Source organism: Acipenser ruthenus, chromosome 7 (genome assembly GCF_902713425.1).
Source record: "Acipenser ruthenus chromosome 7, fAciRut3.2 maternal haplotype, whole genome shotgun sequence".
In the NCBI taxonomy this organism is placed as follows: Eukaryota; Metazoa; Chordata; class Actinopteri; order Acipenseriformes; family Acipenseridae; genus Acipenser; species Acipenser ruthenus.
In genome coordinates, this window is record NC_081195.1 from 56,978,932 (window position 1) to 57,002,140 (window position 23,209).

At 35.3% G+C, this 23,209-nt stretch overlaps 1 protein-coding gene across 18 annotated transcripts in view; it reads right to left on the reverse strand.

The window, feature by feature from the left end:
• LOC117415040 (voltage-dependent calcium channel subunit alpha-2/delta-1-like) overlaps positions 1-22,326 on the reverse strand; it is a 159,413-nt gene extending 137,087 nt beyond the window's left edge. For 7 of the 18 annotated variants that reach the window (XM_059027357.1, XM_059027355.1, XM_059027356.1 and 4 more), the window contains exons 1-3: positions 21,848-22,318; positions 8,771-8,852; positions 7,176-7,292 (exon numbers count right to left, since the gene is read on the reverse strand). In XM_059027357.1, the coding sequence (XP_058883340.1) occupies positions 7,176-7,292; positions 8,771-8,852; positions 21,848-21,936 (288 nt within the window). In that variant the 5' untranslated portion in view covers positions 21,937-22,318. Of the gene's footprint in view, positions 1-7,175; positions 7,293-8,770; positions 8,853-21,847 lie in introns of all 18 variants that reach the window. The other 11 variants (XM_059027349.1, XM_059027347.1, XM_034024959.3 and 8 more) reach the window with 4 other exon arrangements.
• Positions 22,327-23,209: the final 883 nt, after the last annotated feature.

The following is a 23,209-nucleotide window of genomic DNA, read 5'->3' on the forward strand; positions in this document are numbered from 1 at the left end:
TCTCTCTCTCTCTCTCTCTCTCTCTCTCTCTCTCTCTCTCTCTCTATATATATATATATATATATATATATATATATATATATGACCTGACATAGAGGGCATTACCAGGCATTATACGACCAATTGGGTAATGCGTGGTAATACCCGATGTCGAGGGTCTTATTGCTTATACACTTCAATGTTACAGCACAATTACCTATAATTTTTATTGATTTTAACTGAATTTATTTAGGTTTTTTTTAATTTTTTTATTTTTTTTACACATATCCTTCCACATAAGCATGTCCTCAATAACAACGATCTTCTCTATAAAATGAGTGTACAAAACAGCGTTTTTAAAACTGTATACTTTTATTTGAATAAACAGAGAACAAAAGACTGTGAAAAAAAGCTGTATTATTATTATTATTATTATTATTATTATTATTATTATTATTATTATTAGTGCTCAGTTATTAAAAATGCTCCAGTGAGAAGTCTAGAAAATGCTGGATTATAGGTGAACATTCTTAGAGAGTATAAAAGGGTTAGGCATAGGATGATTGCTGTCATTACCAATAAGTCAATATGGGAAAAAGTAAAGAGCTATCTGAAGACCTTAGGCAGAAAATTATTTATTGTCATAAAGCTGGAGAAGGATACAAGAAGATTTCCAAGCATTTGAGTATCCCAATTTCAACTACTGTTTCTATTTTCAAGAAGTATAAGACTCGTGGTACTTTCATCAAGAACAAGTAGAACAATTGTGAGAAAAGTTAATAACAATCCGAGATTGACTGCCAAAGATATTCAAAGTGAATTGGCTGCAGGTGGGACTGGGGTTTCCATTTCAGGCATAGGTCGAGTATTGCATGGTGAAGGTCTCAATGGTCACAGGACAAAGTCCTGATCTTTTTATTATTATTATTTGTTTATTTAGCAGACGCCTTTATCCAAGGTGACTTACAGAGACTAGGGTGTGTGAACTATGCATCAGCTGCAGAGTCACTTACAATTACGTCTCACCCGAAAGACAGAGCACAAGGAGGTGAAGTGACTTACTCAGGGTCACACAATGAGTCAGTGGTTGAGATGGGATTTGAACCGGGAACCTTCTGGTTACAAGCCTGTTTCTTTAACCACTGGACCACACAGCCTCCTAAATCCGATTGATGAGAATCTTTGGTATGAGTTGAAGAAGGCTGTGCACAAGAGAAGTCCTCGGAATTTGAATGAAATGGAACAATTTTGCGTTGAATAATTGTTAAAAATCACTATAGAATCATGCCAAAAGCTCAATGACAAATGTCCTGATTGTTTAAAAGAGGTTATTATTGCTAAAGGTGCCTCAACTACCTATTAATTTCATTTTCCTTATCAGGGTATGAATACTTTTCAATTAGCATTTTTGGAGTTCATTTTGGAGTTAAAAATTGCTGAAATAAATAATTGTAGATATCTTATTTCTTGAAACATTTTTTTCCTAATCCACAAAACTTTTGTCGTGGCTCCAATTTCCTCCATAATGCAATTTGACTCACAAACGACTGGTGAACGTTCTAACTAAACTGTAAGAAATATGGCAGACCGCAAACAACGAAAGTCGTTCTCTGTTAAAATTAAACTCTATGTGGTGGACAGAGTGAGAAAAGGTGAAACTCAAGCAGCAGTTTCTAAAGATATAAATGTTTCAGAATCTACATTTCGTGAATGGCTAAAACAGGAAGAAGAGGTTTTCTTGATCAAACTGACTCCAAAGAGGGCTACTCAAGGAAAAAAAGCGCTGTGCTAAAGACAATGAATTAGACAATGCTTTATTCACTTGGTTCCTGCAGGAATGTCAATAGGGAGTCCCGATCTCTAGCACAATATTGCGAGTACAGGCGGAGAAATTTAACAGGGAGTTAGGAGGTCCACCCAATTTTAAAGCAAGCATTGGGTGGCTGCAATGCTTTCAAAAGAGGCATGCCATCAGTCAGGTTTCAGAAGAGGCATGCCATCAGTCAGGTTTCAGAAGAGGCATGCCATCAGTCAGGTTTCAGAAGAGGCATGCCATCAGTCAGGTTTCAGAAGAGGCATGCCATCAGTCAGGTTTCCATATGCAGGGAAATAAAATCTGCCGATTACGAAGCTGCATTTTTTTCCCAAATGAAAGCACTGTTAAACAGTTGGAGGGAATCGTTTTGAAACTTTAAACTACCAATTGCAGTGACATTTTATTTTATTTGTTTACTCTCTCTTTGAATCGGACTTTATTGAGATCAAGCTACCGGAAATTGTAGAATACAGTAGCTTTGAATTACTTTATTTGCTTTTTTTTGTAATAGACCTAGTAAATAATGAATAGTTTTTGGATGCACATTGCTGTATTTTAAGCATTTAAAATATCTTTGCACTAATACTTGTTTTACAGACAACATTCGTGTATAGAGTGACATCCAGCTACAGAATTTTGAGGAACAAATGACCTTGTTACTTTATTTATATTTAATTTTTTTGTAAATGAAACAGTAATAGGATAGGGGCTCCGCATCTGGTAAAGGCGATCCGCGTGGAGTGCAGGATGCGCTCTATAGCCTGGACGACTGTGGACGGGAGCTCCCAGGGGCGGTGCACAATTGGCAACGACTAAATTTTGAAAAAAAATAATAATAAAATAATAGTTATAGGATGTTCTTAGCAGTTATTTTGCTGCTCTTTACACATTTAGTATACATGAATAATAACTAGTTATTATTAGTGTGTTTAGATTTCAAAATGACTTTACCTTGTGTTGGCTAGAAACACAAGACTGGAATACCGACTGGTACTGTGATCCTGGGGATGTTACTGTGAATTATGCTGGGATAAATTGTTTAAAAAACAAAACAAAAAAAAACAATTAACAGCACTAAAAAAAACCCTTACAAAGAGAAAGAAAATCTAACTCTACAAAACTGATTTTGTTTTACTGCATTTAAACGCATTTAAACACTGTTGCCTACTTTTTTTCCGAAAAGTGAAAAATGTCTGTTAATGTTACAAAACAAGTATGTAATAATACAATTGTTTATACACGTCCTTGGATTCTGTGTTATTTTGGGGATTATTAGTATTATTATTTATTTTTTTACAGGAAATATACAATTTAAATAAGAGTGGTGTAAACTTTAAATTGGTGGAACATCATTTTATATATATAGATGTGTATGTTACTTTGTCTTGGTATTTTTGTTCCCAAAATTATTTACAATATTCATTATAAGGCAAAACACAGATAACGCAGCCTCTTAATTATGGACCCCAACAACCGTGTATATAATTTACTATCCAGCACTGCTAGTCATGAAAAGATCTTAGCTCATTCAAACAACCTGTGAACATATGAGAGCAAGAATAAACTAAATAATATACAGTTTGTGAAAAACATTTACAAGGAGAACTTGGTGAATGTACAATATATTTTATTTTGTTAGCTGTTGAAAGCATACAAGCACCATATGATTCATATTCTGTGTCTAGCCTACAATATCACAGGCATCTGTCACCATGTGATAAAGCTGAATAGGTTTTAAAGTTTCTTTTGTATTCTTACAGTATCAACAATCTTTCAGAATCTGTTGCTGTGCTTCCAACACAAACACATCACTGGCTATCAGCATATATCACACTGTATGTCCCTTAACTTAACACATTCCTTGTTTATTAATTTGAGAAAGGTAATAATGGCCCATCTTCATTTAGCTTAATAAATGTGACTCCCATACATTAGAAAGCATTAGCTTAAAATGTCGGTGTATTAACCGGGTGACAGAACAAACAGAGAAAGACATCTTTAAATCCTTTAAGGTTCTGAATCGGAACCCTATAACTTCAGAACTTGCTTGTTAAAAAAGCTTGCAGAAATGTGAATTTTGACTGCTAGGGGGTGGAAACAGTGACAGCATTAATGGTTACCCCCTGAAAATGCAAACCATCAAGAGACATTTTCTTGCCAACAGCACTTCTGGCTGATACTCAAGAACACCACTGGCATGGGTTGCTCAAAAGGGAGCTTATGGCTATTCCATTCCACCTGTCCAAGCAGATGTCACTTGGAAGCTAAGCAAAAATAGTCAGAATTTCCCCATGTGTCCTGTTTGAAGTATTATCCAAGTTTCACAGCTTCACAACCAGAAGACCACCACTGCCAGTCCTTAACTCCAACTATTAAGGACCAAAACAAAAAGTATTTCCAAGCTATTTAGGATGTGTTGAGCTGGTATATTATTGGAAGAAACATTCTGCTGGAAGATGAAATGCTGCCAGGTGGGGTACTTATGCAATATAGTACGTTTTTAGATCTCTGTTACACACTTCTTCGGTAAAGGGGTTAGTAGTATTCTTTCAAATAAAAGAAAGATCCAAGAGCTCTGTATTGTATCTCACACTTTCAGCCTTACCAGGAACATGAGAATAAGGAACATAACACTAGCATATTGTTCATACAAAAATAATCTTTTTTTTTGCATTCATAATTCAGCTCTGTATTTCAAGGAGGTATAACTGCAGTGTACAAAAATGAAAAAATGAACTTTTTTTTTTCCCGATGTACGCGAAAGGTTTAAATGATTAAAATATGTTTTTATTTTAGGACCTTTCAGACAAAAGCCCTTCTTCAACTGCGTAGAAAGATAAGTAAACACAGCGCAGTAAACTTGTTATTTTTCTAGAATTCTGTGGATGACGTCATGATGATGTCAGAATAGAATGTTCATTCCAAGAGGTTCCAAAGTTCCTAGTTTGAAGATTAATTCACGTTCTGTTTGTTTCCGAGCGGCATGTGTTCCATAGCACTAACTGGTCCCACAGCAGACCGCTTTGTGGAACATTTATGAAGCATTAGAATTAACACCACTGCATTTCCGGTAGCTCAACATTTCACCAATGATAATCACACTGCTGAAGACATCACCATCTGTGGGATCAGTTGATTCACTATTCTGACATTATCATGACATCATACACAGAATTCATGAAAAATAACAAGTTTACTTTTCCTGAAATGAATTATTTTTTAATCATTTAAACCTTTTGTGTAGAGATGTTCTTCTAGAGACACTCTTTTATTTGATTATGAGAAGAAAGATAAGACAACACTTTTCCCTGGGATGTGGGTGGGAATGGACCCTGCTGTAGCTTCACACACTTACTCTGGGATACTGTTACAGTACATGGCTACACCAGTCTTTATTGACGTCAGCCAGGGCAAGCAGGGGTTCTCATCAGTGAGCATTTTCAAAACTGTACTTGTTGCCTGAAGCATCCCTGGCCGTAAATTATGAGAACCTTTTGCATCTAAAATATTTGTGGCCCTGCATAGCAGCCACCAGGCATCTTTTTTCAACACAAAAATTGCATCTGTTATGCCATCAGACATTCTATATTATTCTCTCCTTCTCTGACTTTTACCCAGTAGACAAGAGCCCAGTTTAATATGTAGTATCTCTTTTATTTGTTTAGAATCTGAGTCTTCAGTAATTAAGTAAAGTCGGCTGTTTTATTACATGGTTGGCAGTTCATGAGGGGTTAAGTAATTATCGCCAGCTTCAGGCTACGTCTAGTCATTGCAATACAGCTTAGACTCTTAAAATCCTCTAGTTCTGTTGTTTCTGCTGCTGTAGTTGCTTGTAAATTTTTGCAATTTCATGCAAATCCTGGCACATAAAGTTAAAGAATGATTGTGTAAATTTTAATTAGTTTCAGCTGTGCTTTGCTGGATTTGAAAGTTAGAAAAAAAATATCTTGAAACATTAAAGATGAGTGGAACAGCTGTTGCTCCAGGCACCATCCAAAAAGGATTCAGCGATAAATTATGTAGAAATATATGCTTAGGAACGCAGCGACGCACTGGTTACCCCTTGAGGAAGTTAAAAAGTGTTCATATACCCATGAATAATGAAAAAAAAAATATTAACGATGTACTGCATATACCACGTGGTGTCTCATATACAGTATTCCATATAAAAAGACACCTGTGGTAAGGGATAAGCATTAATGTCCAACACAGTGGTCATTACTTGTTAGATAACTGATCAAGCAGACAGTTAGGGGCACCAAGCTGAAGGTGAGGACACTTAATGAAAGATAAGGTCAGTTACCTACAGTAAAGACTGATGCAGAGGCTGTAATTTGGACTGGATTTCATAGGCTTCCTGAAGTCTATGTTGCCATTTAGCTTTTAGAGGCCATTTACCTTATTATACTTGCCAATGTATCCAGATCTTTTGTTTTATAAGCCCATGATATTTCAGGGTTTCCACGGCAACCCCAGCATGTAAACCAAATTACAGTTACAGTTGAAATTAGCAGGGGTTAATTCCTAATTACAACATGGTCAAGGACTCTAAAAACGTGACACAGCGGGGATAATGTTATACTCTGCTGGGATAAGCACCCCTGAATGTTACAAGAGCATTCTACTGCACTAGGGAACCCCTGGGTAATCCTGGAATAACTACAGGTAGGTGGTTGATGCAATCCAGAGTAATGTGGGTATAAATTGATCTACAGTGTAACCATAGAAAAGTGTAATAAAGCATAGTGAAAGCATGGTAAAGCACAGGCAAGCATTGTAGAAAATAGTGAGGTATGGTAAAGCATATTAATAAACCTGGCAAAACAGGGTAAACTATGGTAAATGCACAGTATAACCATGGGAAAAGCTTGGGAAAACTGCAAAAAGACCATGCAAAACTACAGTGGTAAATGTTTATAAGGACTGAATAGTCAGTTAAGGTTAATGATGAGTTTTGTGATCATTTGTTGTTCTGATTTTGATATGTTTTTAATTTAAGGTCCAATATTACTTACATTCTTAATTTGTTTTCATTTATTTTTTACATCTTTATGCACTAGCATTCCGTAAAATAAATCTTAAGTTTCCAAAAATCGTACCTGATCTTGTCATGTTCTGCTAGATCCAGTATAGTACAAGCCTTCCAATCTTACAATGCAATCTGCATATGGCTTAATAAAATCAATTACAAGGACAGTTTAAAAGATCAAACACTTAAGCTTAAAAAGCAGACAAACCAGCAGAGGTTTTGATAGCTTTGGGCATGAAACCACTGATCAGATATCACTGATAATATAACCTAAATATTTACATTCAAGGACCCTTTATTACAAGTATTTTAGCACAAATTTGGAAAGATAACACAACATTCAGTACTCACCTCCAAAGCCATTGATCTGTTCAGCAGTAGTTTTTCTATATTCCAGGCTGCACTTTCCACCAACTGTTGAGCATTATTCATTTCCACTGTATAGGAATCCCTGTTTTTCAAAAATACCTACAGAAGAAAAGGTAAAGTTCATTGCTTTATTATTATTATTATTATTATTATTATTATTATTATTATTATTATTAATAAATATTGTAACAGCAAAGTCTGGTACAGTGCCAACACCTGCCACACAAGCTTTCATTTAGCTCATGTAGATTCCGAAACAGTTTTCCCAGGACTTAAGGCAGAGGCTGTTCAGGGTAAGACTGTGTGGCAGGGTGGTGGTTTTGTTTGTAATTAAAAAAAAAAAAAAAAAAAAAAAAAAAAATTATACAATTGAAAGGAATTTGCAGCAGGTGGCCAGGTGTCAATTGAAGAATTGATAATCAATTAACCCTGGTCATCTGTCTTTAAAAAGAGCCGGGGAGGGGGGAAGGGAGGGGAGCATGGGCAAGCTGCATTTAAACCTCAGCAGCCACCAGAGGCTCTGCTGAGGTAGACAGAGGAGGGGCTGCCTGCCCAAGAGCCAGAAAAGGAGCTCCCTGCCTGACAGCCAGGAAAGGAGGAACTACCTGCCTCAGAGCCAGAGAGGGAGGAGTTACCGGCCTGCGTGCCCAAGGAGGAGGAGCCACCCAGGGCACAGCTAGGATTCAGCAAAATGTAATAGTGTCAAATACTGGCAATCCAGTCTTTTATGTTTTTCAGTAAACTTACTGCCACTTTTGAACTATACCTCATGGTGGACATGCTGTAGGGCTGGTCACTGTCAAGTTGTTTTGTAACTACAATATGCTTATTAAATGCTAGGAAAATTAGCTTTTGCATCGATATTTTTACATTTTAAAAGTGAAGAGTTATAGTCCAGTTTTCTTCAACTTAAAATGGTTTAGACTGAAAGGATGATACGGTAACTGGCTACTTGTAGTTACACTGTATGTTTACAAAGATTGTGACGTAGATCTTTTTGGAGGCATTGTGGTTCTGTAAAGTAGATATTGAGATACATTTCAGGTCTTTATAATGGTGTAGGGTAAAGCGTTTTAGCATTGGATTCCTTTTCAGTTTATAATAAATTAAATCCAATCTCTTGCAAAAAAAGAAAACAACTCTAAAAATAAACCTTCACAAAAGGCCACACACATAGATGGTAAGTCAATGGTAACACGAAGTTAAGTTTCAGCACACATTATCTTTCTAAGAGAAACATTTGCACGAGCTCAGTTCAACAGCAGACCTTGTTATTGATGCTTTTCATCCCAATGTAACCTAATATACAGGGCATGTAGGCCTCTATCCATAATATTACAAAATTAAGGTGGAATAATAAAATAAAATAAAAAAAACACTGATATGCCTATTGTAAAGTACCATTAAAGATCCCATGGTTACTATGTTGGATTCATACCTTTTATAGGATCAATAAAAACAAAGCACACTTAGTTTTAAAAACTTCTCCAGTCTCTGAGACTGTGTTCTCCTGACAGGTTCAATTAGTGTTTTCATGTGAAGCCCAGTGATGAACGCTTTCAAATGTTTGCACTCACCGCGCCTAGCTGGTCAACTCCACTTGCTGTACGGGCCAATGTGACAAGGTCCTCCTGCATCTTATCCACCCATGTCTTTACCCTGTAAATAAAAAAGAAGATGTCCAATCAGATCAGTAGCAAAGAACTTTGAAGATCACAAACATACATTAAACCTGACATGCTGTCCTCCAAGTGGCATACTGATGCTGATGGCCTTCACTTCGGTCATGACGTTTCTCTTCACAAGAAAGCCTTTCTTATTTCGCCCTTGATGTTTACGTGATTTCTATTGATTTTGTTTGTTTGTTAATATAGCTTTGCCTATTAAAAAATTCTCTCAACTAAAAACATGCTACATAAAAGCAAGACAGTAAGCTCTGGGTATCCTTTCCTCCTTAAGGCAAAAAAGGCTCCCCTTTAGAAACAAAAGCAGAATATTGTTGCATCTATCTGAAAAACAAAAACACGAGCCTTCTGCTTTTCTGTTTACAAAACACATATTATAAAACTATTATCAGAATGGTGGGTGTATGGATTTTATTAAATGCATTACACTTTACTGTATTCTATATAGGCCATCAATAATATTGAAGTGCTCAATAATGCATGGCAGTACAGCAGTACAGCAGTACAAATGTAACAATGACGTTTTTTAAAGTATAATGTTTGCTATATAATCGTAACATTGGTATTATGTCATTACAAACTGTTCTATTTTGTATTACTAAGATAAACAACTACTTACTGATAGATATCACATGTATAAAGACATGCTGCCTTAATGTTTATCAATGATTTATTTTGTTGTAGAAATCACCTCCCCTTTATGGTAAGTGAATGCTTATATATGGGATTTAGAGTGAGAGGTACCGGGTTTGAGCCCAGCCTCCACCTGTATGTGCAAATTGGGTACATACAGTAGTAGATTTCTTCAATCTTTATGCCCACATTATATTTTACAGTTAAAAACAACTGATTATTATTCTATATACTGTTTTTATTATTCTGGTCTGTAATCTGCCTAGGATTAATTCATTGTACTGCTTTAATTGGAATCTAGTGAAAGCTGCTGTTATTCTAAAAGTACCACTGGGAGTAAATAAGAAAGCTACACTGACATATCTCCTTTTGTGAATTATTTTCATACCAAAACATCTGAGAATACATTGGCCATTACTTGAGAAGACCACAATCCTCTCCCTGCCTCCCCAAACCCCTCCAATATTCTGGTTTATTAGTTGTTCTGAATGAGTAAGCACTAAGAAGAAGTGACTCGATCTTGTACCTGAGAAAGGTTATGGCTATTTTCCAATTTCACTGGGATATCATTAACAGTGAAGTCAGTTTCAACCACAATGCAGAGGATGACAAAAGCAAGAGAATGGATAAGCAGTGAGCCTGCACCTCGAAACAATTAGGCTCCCTGTTCAGTAGCTAACACAGAATGTTACCCAAAGGCCCATTCCCATTAGACTGAAGATTCAGGGAGTTCTGGTCACATTGAAGTACATTTTATTGTTTATACTGCTCACCAGCAGAACCCTAAATTATCAGACTGATAGAAAACAAGGTTTGAGTTCGGTAAAGGGGTTTACAAGTGGATTTAAAAAAATCTCTCTTTGGTAAAGTCTGCCAAAACCAGAGTGACTTTCAATACTTGCATTTTTTTTTTACGTTTGAAACTTTGTTTTTGACCTGTATAACAAAAAAACAAACAAAAAACATGATTTCTTCTTGCACCTGTTCTATCGTTGTAAGCCTTTACACCTGTGGTCAATGGAAAATATTTTTCCATGCCATTTTATTGTTATACAATATTTACTCAAGGCAAAAGCAAATACATTAGGTGTAGTTTCCTGAGTGCTTCTTTACACCAATTTTCTGTCATAGTATTAGTATAAAAATCATGATGAAATGCACAGCTTAAATGGGCAATAGGCAACAATGAAAAATAACATATGATACATTCAAGTATAAGAAAATGTTTAAAAATCCATAATGTCTACCACACTGTGTACAGTATACCATAAGAAATTATTTTGGTCCTTGGTGCCTGGACGAATAACCATTAAAACTTGTAAAAACGTTTTTGTTGCATTATATCATACATCATTATCACCAACAAATGGATGCAAATATTTCAAAGAGAGAAACTAAAGCATTTAAAATATCTGTTTCTTCCAGGAACCCAGTCACTTCCACCTCTGAGGATTTCTGTCCAGTGGTCTGGCTGCAATCAGACTTATAGTTAGTAAACATGAAAAAATGGATATGTAAAATAGTGACTTGTGACCTAAGCTGAGTTATATTAAAAATAATGTCTTATGAGTTCTTCTGACAACCCAAAGTTTTGACCTAACATTTGCAATTTATATTCCATCTGCAGATTTACAGATACATATAAGCTCCCCTCACAGGAATGCTTATTATAGTTCTCATAGTTTTGTTGTTATTTGGTTTTTAAAAGCTTCTATAAGGATAGAATCCTATGGTTAGTCCCTGATACGGTACCAAAAGTCTCATGTCAATAAATAGAATAGAATTTCGTGGTCTCTCAAAACAACACAATTACGCATTTCTGCATCAAGAGCTTTATTTGCAATAGAAAAATGCTCATTTCCTTTAGATAAAGGTTGGGTTGTTTGAAACAAGTCCAAAATATCCTTCCTAATAAAAATTGTTCACAAGGATTTGGAGTACAATACAGATTATACATCATGCCTTGAATTGCCAGTACTTTAGAGTCATCGTGAACTGTGTTGAAATTCAGAATACTGGAAGGTGTGCAAGCAATTTCAAGTGCATTTAAACACAGAAAAAGAATTAATAGTAGATGAAGCCAAGGAAACACAAGGTAATTTAGAGCATTTATAAATTAATGAAAATATTTTCAATTTATAATAAAATATCAATGATCTTTTGGTTTCTGTCTGCTTTTTCTAGAACAGTTGCAAATGGCACAGCAAACAACTTTCTAAAGTTATTTAGTATGTGCTGAATCATTATTAAAGTGAAATTTATATTGTTGTGCCCTGTTAGAAAAAATGGAGTAAGGCAGCACTACCAAAGATTTAGCCCCTATTTCAGTAAGTGCTCATTTAAGCTCTGTAATAAGGAGCTCATAAAATTACTGTTTGCCTCAAAACTAAGGGATTCCTGTGGGTTTATTTTTAACTTGATTACAAATCTTATACTGAGACTACAAGGACAATTTCGCAAAGGGCAGCATGCTTTTCAAAATGCCTGCATATACTGTAATATCAATGCACACTTATTCTGCATGTAATTCAGGTGTTTTCCATGAGAAATAGCTTAAATAAAAGTAAAAAGAGAAAAGGAGTAAAGTATCTGTGTTATCTTAACTAATTCTGCTAAAAGATAGCAATGTTATATAAGGTGCTTTGACTTGAGTTTAGAACTGCTATTCAGTTCAACTTGCCATAAGTAACTTCTAGACAAACCCATTTTTCACTAGATAGAGAAAACTCTTAATAACATAATCTATCCAGATATGTCTATTTATGTCTATAGCTGGCAACTAGAATGGAAGAACAGCTTCTAAACTCAGGCCAAAGTATCTTAAACACAAAAAAAAAAAAAAAAAAAACATTCAGATTTTCAAACACCATAAAAAAAAAATCATTTGAAGCTACTTTGTAAAAATGCTAAGAAAGTGTTGTCGTAAAATGTTGTCCTACAAATTATGTTTAGTACATCATCTGTTCAAGATTTCAGAATTTTTTACTGTGTTGGTAAGAAAGTAGAAGTAGAAAAAACATTTACTCCTGATAGACAAAGAAAAGTGGCCAGCATCTTAAGTATATATTTAAAAACATGTCTAGTGCGCTCTTGAGACAAACCAAACTTTGGACCTAATATTGGCAGAGCCTATTTAGTTGGCAATAAAGACAAAGGCAATATGAATTTCTTCAGCATTATGCAAGGTCTTTGTTTTATTTTCCTAACAAGCTCAACAGTGTGCAGTGGTAATTAGGCCTGTGGGGGAGGGGTTCTCTATAAAGCCTGACCCTAATGTGCTTTCACTCTACATAATTAAGCATCCACTGCTTGCAGCACTTGCACTGAGAACATGCACACAACATTACAAACACAGAACTTATAACATTTTCAAAAAAAGATATGTCAAGGTGGTCCAGGTTTGAACCTACCCAGGGCCATTCCATTCTGAAATGAGTTTTGGAGTCATTATTTTAGCCAGATTGGTAAGTCCTACAATGCCAAAATCACTGCCGCAATGGGCATATATAAACACCTAGGCTCCACTTAATGTTGTATAAATATATTCAATTTAGTGTACGTTTACCACATTCTTCATTGCCTTCACTTTCATAAGTCATACCCTGTTAAAATTATATATTCCCAAAAGGTACACACGCAGTTTTAACATTCTAGTCAAAATGTACACTTTGGCTGCTACCTGCAAAATGGATAGGACTGTCAACTGTCTACTACTCCTGATAACACACACACACACACACAAAAAAAACCCACCAACCTTATGAAATATACACAAATTGTAATGGGATTCTAATAGATAATGTGGCAAATCACAAAGTCCCTTTCCTATTATTTATCAAACGAATCATTGTTTTCATGAGTTTTGCTGACTGGCTCCATGCACTTTAACTAATGGTGCATTTCAGAAGAGATTTCTAACAAAGGTTGTCACAAAAAATCTTTCCTGCCAGTTTTTAAGGGAAGGTAAGTCAAATTCATGTCTATTGTTCTACTGCTCGTTTTAATAGATAAATCTCCACATGACAAATACAAATTTGTCAATGACTTAATTCAAGTTAAGCCCTTTTGTAGCTTCCTTATGTTGCTAGTCCATTCATCTGGTCTTGTCTGGTTGTGTTTCTTAAGGAAGTTTAATCCTTTTATAGGACACTGAAAGATCACTCACTATGAAATGACTTAGGAACCAGTTAGTGAAGAACAAGAAACACAGCTACACTTAACAGTAGGACTTAACAGTACACTGCATGTACATTTTGTATCAAACTTACAGGCTCATAAGTCTCTTAAATGTCTGCCGCATTCATTTCCAACGACGTCCATGTACCAGAATATGCTTTGAAGCTTGATTTCTTTGATTCTGTAAAAGTTGAAGATATGCTTTTTTCTATCCCTTTCTCTTTTCTAAACCTTACTTTTATAACAGAACAGCGCGTAACAACGTTGGAGTCTGCCTCTTGATTTAAGGATAGCCGGTGAAGAATATCAATCAAGGGGAAATGCATGTGCATTTTAGAGAAGCCCATAACCTATTATAGCATGTGAAATGTTTCCATTCAGAAACATACAGAAATAGTAACACTCAGCAAAATAAAAGCATTATGCTGCCCTCTCCAGAAAATAAAACACATGCATTAAAAGAATATGTCACATAGTTTGGGCATAATCTATACATAAAAACTAAAACCTCCTGTATTATCTACCTGCTCTGCATTCTTGACCTGTTGTAGAAACATGCACCCTAGACAGAGCCTTTGCACACTTGCCTTTTTAAACCCTAGGTGAGCAGGTGACACTGCTCCAAGGCACTTCGACTGAGATACACTGACATGTCAGTAAGACACATAACTTCACCCTGAGGGCCAACCTTGAGAACTTTCTTTGCTACTGTACAAAAGAAGAACATAAAAAAATGATGTAATTTTTCTAAATTATAAACTTTCTTGACCAAATCAGATAGCTCCATTAGTGGGCATTAATTCACATTAGAAACCTCAGAACTTTCATTGACTTAACAGGGTACCCTTATTACCACATTATAGATTACTGCAGGACATTTGGAAAGAAGTGTGGCTTTAAAAAAGTGAATTGTTAAACGATAAAAATAAATATGTGATCTGTAAGATGTTGAAAACAGCAATAAAAGCCATGTTTAACAGTTTCTAATTGCAATACATTCCCAGCATCCATTACACTACAGTAAGACCCTCCTAATACAGTGAAAAAATCTAATTCAATGCATCGCTTAAAAAAAAAAAATGGTATGTTATATCTCTGAGTTCAAAAACATTATTCTATTTAAAGTAGCCTAGCTTGGGGCTCCCAGTAGCAACCGTGTGAATGCAGTGAGTCACACGATCTGCAGCTGGCGATCTTGGCTGGGGCCACATGGAGCTTTTTAGTGTGGGGGAAAATGGCTGGGTTTAATTCACCTGATTGTGTTTCTACCCATACTGGTCAGGCAACCTACGATTCCAGGCAGAGATTTTCTACATGTCCTGAACATTTGACATTTCAAATTGGGTAAAGAAAAAAAAAAACGGGTAAAATTACTTAACAATTGATTAACACAAAAACACAGTTACCAGGAAACATATTTGGCTATGTTAAAATCTTGGATAATGTAGCATCTCATGACATAATGTAGCATCTCATGAAACACACAACAAGTAAAATGAAAAGGCACTGCAAAGGTAAATTATGTTATTCTCAATGTTTAACAGCCAATCAGAACATTATTTTCTTTTGCACAAATTTTGCATAAGCCACACTGTAGTAATGCTATAAGTAAAAGCAATGGACTACACACAGCTTTTTCGGGATTACAACTTGACCCAAATATAGAAATAAATACACACAAAGAATCCCTGCTCAAAGGCTTCTCTTTATACAGTTAGTCTTGTTAAAAGGCTACAGTTAGACAGCTCCCAAGTTTATTTAATAGAATTGAATTGGTGGTTCTTTATAACAAACAAAATGCAGCTGTACTTTAGTAACTGTACTATAGTACTAATAATTATAACATCATGTTCAGCCTAGTAATTGTAGAGGCATTCGACTTTTTTTTTTTTTTTTAGATAAACTGAGATTTTTTTAGATAAGCAAAGATAACAAATATTTGTGCACATCTGCATAACCAACAGGAGAAACACACCGAATCATACATCTCCTGTAAGATACAATTCTGTAAAAGCTGTATTTTTCCAAATAGTTACTATATATCTTAAGAAATAAACATTTGATTATTTGAACAAATTGTGCCTTCTAATTATGGTTAACAATGAAAAACCATGCACAGTGCAGATTCAGAAAACAGGATTTATGAATGAAAATATAAATGAGTGGTAAAACCAGTCTGTGACAGAGAAAGAATGAATCTTGGTTATAAATCTCCCTCCCGACCAGGGCGCTGTGTAAAGGGAACAGAGTGCTCTGGACTGGATGGTCTGACAATTCATTCCAAGAGAAAGGTAAAAGTCAGCCATCTAGAAAGGGGCGGAGCTACGGTACACCAAGTCATTGCCCCAGAAGGGAAGCGTTGTGGCAACCACGGATTGGAGGAGAAACGGTTGCACTCGCTAACCAAGGGGGCGTGACTGACGGTACAAAAGGGGACGTGGCTAGGTGAACTGTTCCTTTCGTTATGGTTAAGAGAGACTGCTGAAAGGAGAACTATAATTGTACCATGAGTGTTTGTTTGTTTTGTCGTGTCTAATTATATACTTGTTTGTTTATTAGACGGCTAACATGTACCGGGAGCTGTTGCTTAAGGCCAGCACCAACCCAGACAACACTTCACAAATAAACTTATTATTATCATTATTTGTTTATTTAGCAGACACCTTTAGCCAAGGCGACTTACAGAGACTAGGGTGTGTGAACTATGCATCAGCTGCAGAGTCACTTACAATTAGGTCTCACCAGAGAGACGGAGCACAAGGAGGTTAAGTGACTTGCTCAGGGTCACACAATGAGTCAGTGGTTGAGGTGGGATTTGAACCGGGGACCTCCTGGTTACAAGCCCTTTTCTTTAACCACTGGACCACTGGACCACACAGCCTCCTATTGTGGTGTATTTCACCACTTGCACGTTAGCACTCACTCTGGACTTGTGAGTGTGTGTGTGTCTTACTTGTGAGTGTGTGTGTGTCTTTCTGTGTGTTACACTGTTATTATTATTTCGGGACTGTAAACCCATCGTTTGGAACAGTGGGATTATTCTTTGCAGTCGCCAGGCCGGCATTATAAAAATAAATGTGTTTGGATTGTGAACTTTGTTGTCTTCTGTTTCGTAATCACTGCAAACCACTTTGCCACACAGTCACAATGGTAACCAAGTTTAATCTTGTTTTGTGGCTCTTTCTGTAATTAGGCCTATGATGTTTTATCATCCTTTTATGACAGGGGATATCTACTGTAAAATACAATTTCACATAAACCAAGATGGTGCCAATCAAATTAGTAATTTTAGCAATCAAGTAATTTTAGCTACAAAATCTTAGCCATTTTACATTTCCATTAGCTACAGGTACAAATATAACAACACGTGTTATAGCACACATGTATTTTAATTGTAAAACATGATCGCTGGTACTGCTTTGGGATAAAGGAAACTCTCAGTCTCTATGCCTTTTTCTTGGGTTATCTCTTTGTGCATGTGTTAATTAAAAATTATGACAAAAATCTGCATTGCATAGATTTGAAATCTTATTAAATTACTTTGTAATTGATATATTAGTATCTTGCTGTATTTGAACTATGGCACTGAAAGCAAAATTGATTTGTAAATAGGCTCATAAAGCCTTTGTATACAAACCAAAAGCAAAAGTAACATGCCACCACTTAGTGCAGGCTCTAATGCACTAAATCATTAAGATTAAGAGCTGAAAAGCATGCTGTATTCAATTACTCCTCATTAAAGGGTTCTTTTTTTACAGTGTCTGTGATGCTTCCCTATAATATGCTACATCCTCAGAAGCTGACCACAGACCTACTGTAATGTGGTCCAATGAGATCATGAAAAACAAAAATGTCGAGATCAAAAGATTAATTATAGTGTGATTTGATATTGCAGTTTTATATGTCAAGATCCAGAAATAATTCATCTTGTAAGCTTGAAATAAAATAAAATAAACATTTTTTTCCATGTCCTTAAAAACCCTTTGCTCTCTATCAAACTATATATTTAAAAGGGAACATTTTCTATTTTGTTTTGTATAGGACTAGGGGTTCAGTTTGATGAACAGCAATTAAGTCAGGGGTCAGCAATATTCCTAATTTATGTATGGTGGTTATTTTCAGCCAATTTACATAATCTCTCCCTGAATAAACAAAAGCTTTCAGACTACCTTCCCAACATTTCCTTACACTAGGCATTTAAAAATGTGTTGCGAAAAAGTATTACTACACCTTTAATGAATAGAGATAATTAAACAGCAATGTATATACCTTTATTAAAAATGTGTAAAAAGCATGTAAAGCAAAAAAAGTTTTACCCCATGTCAGTCCACAGCAAGCTGAATTTCACACAATGGTTTTAGAAAGATTTAGTGCCTGTAATTCCTTCTCAAGCCAGTTTAGCACACCCCTGCTATATTTAGCCACCTCCTCACACCTGTCATAGGAAGCAGCACGCGCGAGAGAGAAAAAAGCACCCTGTGTCCTAATATACAGCTCTGAACAGGTGTGCAGGAGTTCTAAATATAAACCAGAGAGAGAGGGGGTGAGGGGATAGGGAGCTATCCTCTATCACCCTAGATGTATTTTTAGAAGATGTAGGTCTTTGCCTACTTATTGGTAACAAAGATAAAACATGTAGATGTATATTGAAAGAAATAATAAAGATTTCATTAAAATAAATAAAAGAAATCATAAGAGGTAATATTTCTACCTTGTTTTTTTTTTTTTTTTTTTTACCTGTGAGGATGCTTTAAGGTTATCTGTCAGGGTATACCAGGGTTAAAAAACGACAGAAGCCATTCAGTCTCACAAAGAAAATCTTGAATAAGCTACAAGCTATTGTGAACTTTGACCCCTGCCCACAGCAGGGAGTTACAAAACGGGGCTTGGGCTTTTTCCTGTATTACAAACATCTGCTGAAAATCTTTGTTTTGCTGACAGTTATACCCACATAACAAAGCATAACTAACTAGATCAGGCCGAGAGAATGGGAAAGGGTCATGACTCCTTGCTTATGCTGTTCATTCATTAACTTTTTCAAGTCATTAACATTTATTTCTTTATTTTTCTGGAAAGCCTTATCTTATCATCTCTTGAGATGTCTGATGTGGCCACTGTAGTCCTTGAAGCCAATGCTTTTCTTTGATCATTAGTACAACATGAAATGGAGTGCACATTATACAGGAAGACTGATATGGTTCACAACATGTTACTTGGCATATTCTGGCAGCCTTTTTTAGATGCTGATGAATAATCTTGAGATTGAATTTAGAAGTAGGAACAGCAGACTCTGGAATATGTCATTACGATGAAATGCTATGCAGCAAGGAGCATAAAGACAGACAGTTTATGAAAGAAACTGGTATTCAAAACAATACAGTCATCCTTAGACCAGCTCAGTGACTGGATGTCAAACCAACTGACCTGTACAGAATTAATTTCACCGATTTCCATTCCTAATTTGTTGCAAGACAATAAAGATATTAATATAGACAACTACTCAAAATGTTGCTCCTATATACACGTATATTCTGAAGACTCTTGAACATCATCAGCAACTGTAAAAACTGCAAGCATTAATGTAGTTCATTATAACCCAATGCCTCATTATTTTTCTGATGCATCTTATGTTCAATTATTCTATATGATACTAAATATTGCATGACCCAGAGGTCCACGTCTAGTTAGAACCATATTACTGCTGAAAAATAGTATTTAATTCCCATTTACGCCACACAAGGAACGGGATGCAGGAAAATTAAGGGTTTAAAAACAATACAACTCAAGTAAATAAGATCACACTGTATATACTTTCTCTATTGTGCAGATGATGCTAAATAATATAGGTTAGCCTTTTTGGGCAGCAGAAGGGAAGCCCTCATAATACTGTCTTGGGAGTTTTCAAACACAACCATGCACAAGCTTATTGGATCTGGGATAAGTTAGAAGATACTGCTTCCCTTTTCTAGGCCTAATGTACTGTAACTGTATGGATTCCAAGAAAATGTACACATCATACTGTAAAATATCTTTTCAGTGTTTCATATTATAGTCTTTGGAAGTTGTCAAGTCGAGTTGAGCTGTTTCTCACAAAAGGGCAAAAAAACGATCTGGAACAAACATGTGTTAAGTACAGCTGAAACAAACCATTTGTATTATACATGTGTGTTTGTTACTTCCTTAATCAAATATATATTCTCTATTATGAAGGCAACAAGAAACTATTTTAAGCAGTCCAGAAGTGAATAAATGAATAATGGCTAATATGTCTTTAATGATAATAGAGTACTCACTACATGATTGAGCTCTTGTGACAGTTTTGACTGGTTCCTTCTGGCCTAATTTTATCCTATATCATGCAACACAGCAACTCCTACTTGGAATCGGTATACAAATCTTCTGGTTTGCTGCCAACTTTCATATCAAATTAAGACTGTGTATGATAAAGCTATGCCTTGCAGCAGGTATGTCTTGCAGCAGTGTGGAGTAGTATGGGCAGCAGTGTGGAGTAGCGGTTAGGGCTCTGGACTCCTGACCGGAGGGTTGTGGGTTCAATCCCCGGTGGGGGACGCTGCTGCTGTACCCTTGAGCAAGGTACTTTACCTAGATTGCTCCAGTAAAAACCCAACTGATAAATGGGTAATTGTATGTAAAAATAATGCGTAAAAAATAATGTAATTGTATGTAAAAAAAAAAAGTGATATCTTGTAACAATTGTAAGTCTTCTGATAGCCATTCATAAGTTGAGATACATTCTGCTAATATAGGTAAAATAAACAATTGCACATCAATTTATATAATATAACCCTGGATTAAATAATGTATGACTCAAACATAACAACAATAAAGCATAGGCAGCCCCATAAACCTAACCTAATTCCGGTAATATTGAGTTTTAGATTGGAAGCAAGTGGACTACAGTACACAGTATAGTGCATATCCAATGAAAAAAATCCATTTAGATCTCTGTGTCATAGTATGTAGTGCAATATCCTCAAAATAGATAAAGATTGTGTATGCCTATATCTCAAATATAATTCATAAACTTAAATTATGTCTACGCTTAAATGTATTTCATTCCATGTTTTCCAGTTCCCCCAAAGCTGATTTCCAAGAACAGGAAATACATTAAAAACATAAATCAAACATACTGTCATTTATTAGGCTATAAAAATATAAGGAGAAAAAACACAAATGCAATAAGAACTGTTAAAGTAATAATGTATTTTAACAAGTCCATATAAGTCCATAATAATAATAATAATAATAATAATAATAATAATAATAATATAGTTAAATAAAGTCAATTGATATCAGCACATACTATACGTTGAATTTGAAGCTGTTTACTATGGATAATTGCTTGGTTTGCTGCTTTATTTATTTATCAACCACTATACACTGCATATAGTGGAGATGTGTTATCATAAATGAGTACTTTGTGATAATATCATGTGTTGTTCTGTAAAATGCTGTACTAAAAAGACAAGTATACTGGTTTACAAATAATGTATTATTACTGAATATTTGATTCGATATTATTAGAACAGTTTCAACACAGATATAATGATAATGTTGTATATAATTATGCAAATAAAAGTTAGTAGGCATATAAAACGCATGCCACCCATCACTATACTGTAGTTAAGGTTGCACAACAATAGAGGTAATCAAATCTGAGTCAACAGTGATATAAATCCCCATTTCAGAGTATCGCTTTAACGTATAGGACTTCCTTTCATTATATATATATATATATATATATATATATATATATATATATATATATATATATCCAATGTCAAATATTGTGCTTGCGAAAGTTCTCATTTCAGAGCTCAGATGCTTAATCTTGTTTGACTACACGCAATGAATATCTTACTCCTCTGTGCATTATCAATGTCAATGGTTAACATTAAATTTGAAAACGCAGACACACGCACAGTAATTTCACATGTAAGAAAAATATACATTTTACACAACAGGTGTCTTATAACTACTAGAGTGCCTTATTATCCAGCAGAACGCATTGCATTATAATATGGTTTATATACGCGTTTAAAGACTGTAACTTACATAGCACGAAACTGGCATGTCAGGACAAACACAGCTGAGTGAGAACCTCGGGTACTAGAAATAAACCCAACTCCTGCTACTTACGTTGCTGGAGTAGGAAACTCTGCTGAAGAAAGATTCATTAGCGATGATAAAAGTACGATCAAAAAGACGGCTATGCTGTAGGATTCCATTGCTTTACAGAATTTACAACCCACGAATAGAGCTCTGATCCAGGATAATATATTATAAAGGGATACAGTGTAAGTCCACAGCTGTGTAGTCACACTTAGCCAGATAACAGTCTGGGTTACACTAGCTAATCTGATCAGCCGCCATCAGTGCTACTTTCGAACAGCCCTCAGTTGTTTCCTTTTTCTGTTTCCAGAGATTTTAGTTTTTTAATTGATTGACGAGGTGTGGTCATTTAGGGTGTTGTTTTCCTGCACGAGAGGACGGTGTTCTATCTTCTCCTCTCCGTAATGAAAAGCGCTTCTCAGACAGCTCTTGTCTAGATCACTTTGCCTGAGCCCCCCTCTGTTGATGATGATCATGTTCTACTGCCTTTCCATACAAGGAATGAGACGAACTCCCTATGTCAGCAGCTGATCTTCTCACACGGTCTCTGTTCAGATACGGAACCAAGGCTCCAAATATAAATTTAGTAAACTTAAAGGTGCAGTATCGTTTTGGTGCATATGTATAACATGTATTTATGTTAGGGTCGTGTTTATCAGGTATTATCACGTTTGCATCAGATTATTGATGTCAAATTGCTTAATTACTTTCCTTTGACACGAGTAATCCATTAAACATATAATTATACACTGTTAGTATATCAAATATGTATAAAATAATCTTGTTTTGTCTCTGGTCTTGTGCAGGTAATTGTTTGTGGTTGCCCCAGTATGACACCTCATAACCCTACTTTAACCATACATGTACTAATAATGTTGATAATAATGTAACACTATATATATATATATATATATATATATATATATATATATATATATATATAGATATATATATATATATATATATATATATATATATATATATATATATATATATATATAGATATAGATATAGATATAGAAATTCCTGTATGTATTATTTTCTATAAAGCTACATTTTTATATAAAGGTATTCCCATTTGTTTGAAATTGTGATACTGGATTTCCTTTTGCATACAATAAGGAAGTTTAGTAAAACAAAAACAAAAAAAAATCAGTTTTGTGGGGTTTATGCATTCATTTTCTGAATTCACCAGCTGTTTAGTGGATTTATATATGAAACCCAACTTACCAATGCATCACAGTGAGCACATCAATAGGTATAGCGTATCCCACTGTAAAACTGGACATTGTATGGACATTCCTTAGCACAGCACAAGTTCTTGTTCATGGTGATCCACACTAAAAATGCTGGGTTAAATAAAACTCGATATGGGTTGAAATGCAACCC